Source organism: Otolemur garnettii, unplaced genomic scaffold (assembly GCF_000181295.1).
Source record: "Otolemur garnettii isolate 467f Iridium unplaced genomic scaffold, OtoGar3 scaffold00071, whole genome shotgun sequence".
In the NCBI taxonomy this organism is placed as follows: Eukaryota; Metazoa; Chordata; class Mammalia; order Primates; family Galagidae; genus Otolemur; species Otolemur garnettii.
The window spans coordinates 381036-385904 of NW_003852466.1; the positions used below are offsets into that span (position 1 = coordinate 381036).

Sequence of the window (4869 nt, forward strand, 5' to 3'; positions counted from 1 at the left end):
ACTCTACCCAGGGGGACAGCTTGAGGCTCTGTCTCAAAAAAAAAAAAAAACCAGTGCCCTTGATTACCTCCAGGGACAGGGAGCTCACTCATTAAGATTCAGGTGCCCTGGTTTTGAACAAACAGAAAGGGCCCTGAGCCATGCCCCTGCCTGGCTAGAGCCTTCACTCCCACAGCTAACTCTGTCCTGCCCTGTCCTGCCTTACCACAGACCATGAAGCCAGCCTTGTACTGGTGGTACCTCCTGGAGCTGAGTTTCTACATCTCCCTGCTAATCACACTGCCCTTTGATGTCAAGCGAAAGGTAAAGCCAGGCCAAGTCCTGCAAGGGGAGCGATACCCAGTTTCTGGACAGGGAGCCGGAGCCGGGAGGAGTGGCCTCAAAGCCATACCTGAGATCCCCTGGGTGCCTCGGGCAGGAAGCATAGCATCCCTGGGGTCTGAGGCCACACCAAACCCCTGAGAAGGCCTGCTTCCAGGCCCGTGGGGTGGGGCCTCCTCCTACTGAGACTCACCGTCTCCCACAGGATTTCATGGAGCAGGTGGTACATCACTTCGTGACCATCACCCTGATTACCTTCTCCTACAGCGCCAACCTGTTGCGCATCGGCTCTCTGGTGCTGCTGCTGCATGATTCTGCCGACTTCCTGCTGGAGGTGGGCTGGCCCTCACCTGCCCTCCTGAGGTGCCCCTGGAGATGAGGCCCTGCCCTTTCCATCTTCCGGGGTGGGGAAGCCCCACCTCTTTTCAGTCTGACCCCTTGGGGCCCAGTGGTCTCAGCATCTCCAGTAATGAAGCCCCACCCCTCTTCTTGGGTGATAAGGCACTGCCTTCTCAGTCTACTGGTGGTAAGGCCCCACCCCTAGCTCCACCCCTTTCTTTCTTGGGGAATGAAGTCCAGCCCCTATCAGCCTAGGCAAAATTATACTCACTTCCCCACTGAGGAGTACACACCTTTTACCTTTTTAGGAATTCCTGAAGACAAGGCCCTACCCCACCAAACCTGCTCCATCCCCCTAGCGCCTTGCCTATCAGAGGTGCATGCCTTGCCTGGCCCACCCTTCCTACCTCATTTGTGCTCCTGACTCTGTGTCTCTCTGCTCCCCACCCTCAGGCCTGTAAGATGTTCAACTACACGCCCTTCCGGACAGCGTGCAACGTCCTCTTCATCATCTTCTCCTTGGTTTTCTTCTATACTCGCCTCGTGCTTTTCCCTACCCAGTGAGTCGGCCCTTGACCCGTGGAGGGTTGAGGAAGTGGGAGGGCGTGTTAGAGACCCCAGATGGCCTCACCCTTGGCACTCTGCCCCAGGATGCTGGGAGTAATTAGCTGGGAGACTTCCAGAAATAAGTAGGAAAGGGTGTGCCTGGCACAGGCCACAGCATATGCAAAGGCCCAAAGGTGAGAGCAAGAGCTGGACATAGTCATTACTCAGCGTGTCAGGAACGTGGAGACGGGAGAGGTCAGGGGTGCCCACTCACTAAAATCTTTGCCCAATAAATATTTCTTGAGCCTCTTGAGTGTGCCTGGTGCTGAAGCCACAGCAGAAGTAGCAACCCAAAGATCCCTGTCCTTGTAGAGCTGACATTGCATGGGTGGGGGCAGACGGAAAATGAGGCAAACGGGGAATACAGAGCATATGAAGGAGTGATAGTGCTAAACAAAGTAAAGCTAGGACGGTAGCAGGAATCAGATGGGATGGTCAGGGAATGCCCCTCTGACAGTGGACAGAAACACTGTCCCTGGTTTTGAGGGAGGTGAGGAGAACTGTGCTGATTGTAGGGGAAGTGTTTCAGGCAGAGGAAGAGCACTGTGCCCCAATGAGCTAAGAACCCAGGGAGACTCATGTGGCTAGAGCAGAGCCAGTGAGGGGAAGAAAGAGGAGAAAGGTGGAAGGAGGGGACAGGACAGGTCGTGCAGGCCCTTGTGGGCTGCAAGGAGGACTTTGGTTTTGACTCCAAGGGAGGTGGGTGGCGTGGAGGGCTGTGAGCAGAGGCGGCTGCCTGGACCTGACGCGGGTGCTTACGGGCGCCCTCTTGTGGCTTCAGGGGGAACAGATGGTGGGAGGTGCAGGCAGGGAAAACAAGGAGACCAGTGTACTGACAGAGTGGGTGGATTCTCAAGGGGCGTTCCCCCAGGATCAGGAGATGGAACACAAGCATGGGAAGAGCTGGATGAGGTACCAGTACCCCCTGTCCCTGATGAGACATGGAGGAGGCGAGCATGCCAGTCTGGGCCTCTGGGGAGAGAGGTACATATAGGAGTCACCAGCCCAACTGCTGGGATTTGCAGTCACAAGTCTAGGCAAGGTCACCCAGGAACCAGGTGTGGCCAGAGGGGCCCATCCTTGGGTTCTCTGCTGTTGTAGGCTGAGCAGGAGCCTGCAGGGGTGATAGGGGCATCTGCTGTGTGTCCTCTGGGGGTTGAGTGCTGTGGATTAAGGCAGATCACTGGCTACCCTAGAGTGGATTAGGGGACCAATAGGGGACACTGTAGCTACAGTCTGTTCTTTGAAGGAGTTTCAAGAGAACAGAAATGACACATGGCCCAAGGGGCAAAGTGGACATTCTGTGCAGCTGATGAGGCGGTAGTCACCTGCTGATGGAGGAGGAGCTGGGAGAGTGAGGAGGGGAGAGAAGATGTGAAAGCTTCACCCAGGAGAGAAACTGGGGTACTAGGTGTCCCCTTGAGGGTCCTAGTGGGGAACATCCAGACGGCTAGCACAGCGTCCTACTGATTTTGTATAAGCAGATGAGAGAGGTGCCTTATATACCAGCTAAGAAGCACAGGGATCACTGGGAGTCATAGGTGGTTCAGAGCAGATGCAAGTTAGCGGCTGGTGAAGTCCCTCCATCCTTCCGATGTAGGATCCTCCACACCACGTACTATGACTCCATCAGGGAGTGGAGCCCCTTCTTCGGCTACTACTTCTTCAACACACTTCTGATGCTGCTGCAGCTGCTGCACGTGTTCTGGGCTTGCCTCATCCTGCGCATGCTCTTCAGCTTCGTAAAGAAGGGCCAGGTACGGCCAGGCAGGGATAGCTTGTGTGGGCAGGGTACCACCCTGGGGTCCTTAGCCCAATCCCCAAGCTCTTCCCTGCTCTGAGCTTCCTCCCTGTTCCCCAGATGGAGAAGGACGTGCGCAGTGACGTGGAAGAGTCAGACTCCAGTGAGGAAGAGGCAGCAGAGTCCCATGAATGTCCACAGCTCAAGAACGGGGCAGCTCGAGGGCATGGGGCAGCACCTATTGACGGCCCTCGGAGCCGCGTGGCTGGGCGGCTGGTCAATGGGCACACATCAGCCACATAACCACTGGCCAAGGGTGGCTGCGAGGGGCCTGGACTGGTGGCCCTTGGGCTAGCTCCAGGGAGACAGGGAGGGCCCCAGCCAGTGCAGGCAGGGAGGGCCGATGATCTGTCTCTAGCCCTTTCCTTCTGCTCATCCTCCCTCCCTCCTTCCCTCTGAGCAACTGGACTGAGCCAAGAGGCAGGAGCCCCAGACTGAAAGGGGTCCAATAAAACTTGAACAGAGCTAAATTCTTTGCCTGAGAACTTGGGTCTCTGTCAAAGCTTCTTTTCTAACCCCAGAGATCCCTGAGGGAGCCAGGTCTCTACTTACATACCCCACTGATGGGTTACTCACTGCCACCCAACCAAGGATGCATGCCTACTCCCAGGGGCCCCAGACAGCAAGGCAGGGAAGCCCCACCCCAGGTGAGTCCCTTCCCGGCCACCATCTTAGAAGAGCCACTTCCCTCTACCCCAAGACAGCCAGAACACACCCCACCCTTAAGGTTCCTGGAGTCTCCCTGGGGACATTGCAAGGGATGAAGGCAAATCCCACAGGCTTCCCAAGGGTCAGCCTGGAGGAAATTGGGCAGAGAGTATAAATTGCTGCTACCACTTTGGAAAACCATTCAGCACCATGTATAATTATTGACCTTTTATAAAGTCCAAAAGTGACTCAAATGAGATGTTATATAGGCATGAATATCTAGCTGGTACAACTATAATAAACAGAAAATATAAACACAAAATTCAGAATAGTAATGTTACCTTTGATCTGGGATGGTAGGGGAATGGGATTCGGGTAGATATGTTACTGTTTCAGTTTGAAAAGGGATATGCAAAAAAGACAATCCAACCCACAGAATAGAAGAAAATATTTGCATACCATACATCTGAAGAAGGCCTAGTATCCACAATACATAAAGAACTCCTACAACTCAACAACAAAAACTCTAATTAAAAAAAGCAGGCTGGGGGCAGTGCCTATGGCTCAGTGAGTAGGGTGCCAGTCCCATATACTGAGGGTGGCAAGTTTGAACCCACCCCTGGCCAAACTGCAAAAAAATAGTTGGCATTGTGGCAGGTGTCTGTAGTCCCAGCTATTCGGGAGGCTGGGGCAAGAGAATCACCTAAGCCCAAGAGCTAGAGGCTGCTGTGAGCTGTGACGCCACAGCACTCTACCAAGGGCGATAAAGTGAGACTGTCTCTATAAAAAAAAAAAAAAAAAAGCAGGCTGGGTGAGGTGCCTCATACTTGTATTCCTATCAACATGGGATGCCAAGGTGGGAGGATTGCTTAAGGCCAGGAATTCAAGACCAACCTAAGGAAGAGTGAGAATCCAACTCTACAAGAAACAAAAATTTAGCTAGGTGTGTCAGCATCAACCAGTAGTTCCAGCTACTTGAGAGGCTGCAACAGGATTACTTGAACCCAGGAGTCTGAGGCTGTAGTGGCTGGGTGACAGAGCAAGACACTATCTCAAGAAAAAAAAAAAAACAATAACGTATGATCCAATAATTCTACTTGTAGGTATATACCCAAAAGAACTAGGTGTGTCAGCATCAACCAGTAGTTCCAGCT

General features: G+C 53.4%; 1 protein-coding gene across 2 annotated transcripts in view; it reads left to right on the top strand.

The window, feature by feature from the left end:
- Positions 1–3549, top strand: part of CERS4 (ceramide synthase 4) — a 36212-nt gene extending 32663 nt beyond the window's left edge. For both annotated transcript variants that reach the window (XM_023515417.1, XM_003793658.3), the window contains 5 exons: positions 211–303; positions 527–655; positions 1114–1220; positions 2867–3023; positions 3128–3549. In XM_023515417.1, coding sequence (XP_023371185.1) covers positions 211–303; positions 527–655; positions 1114–1220; positions 2867–3023; positions 3128–3310 — 669 coding nt within the window. In that variant the 3' untranslated portion in view covers positions 3311–3549. The remainder of the gene's footprint in view (positions 1–210; positions 304–526; positions 656–1113; positions 1221–2866; positions 3024–3127) is intronic.
- The last annotated feature ends 1320 nt before the right edge of the window (positions 3550–4869 follow it).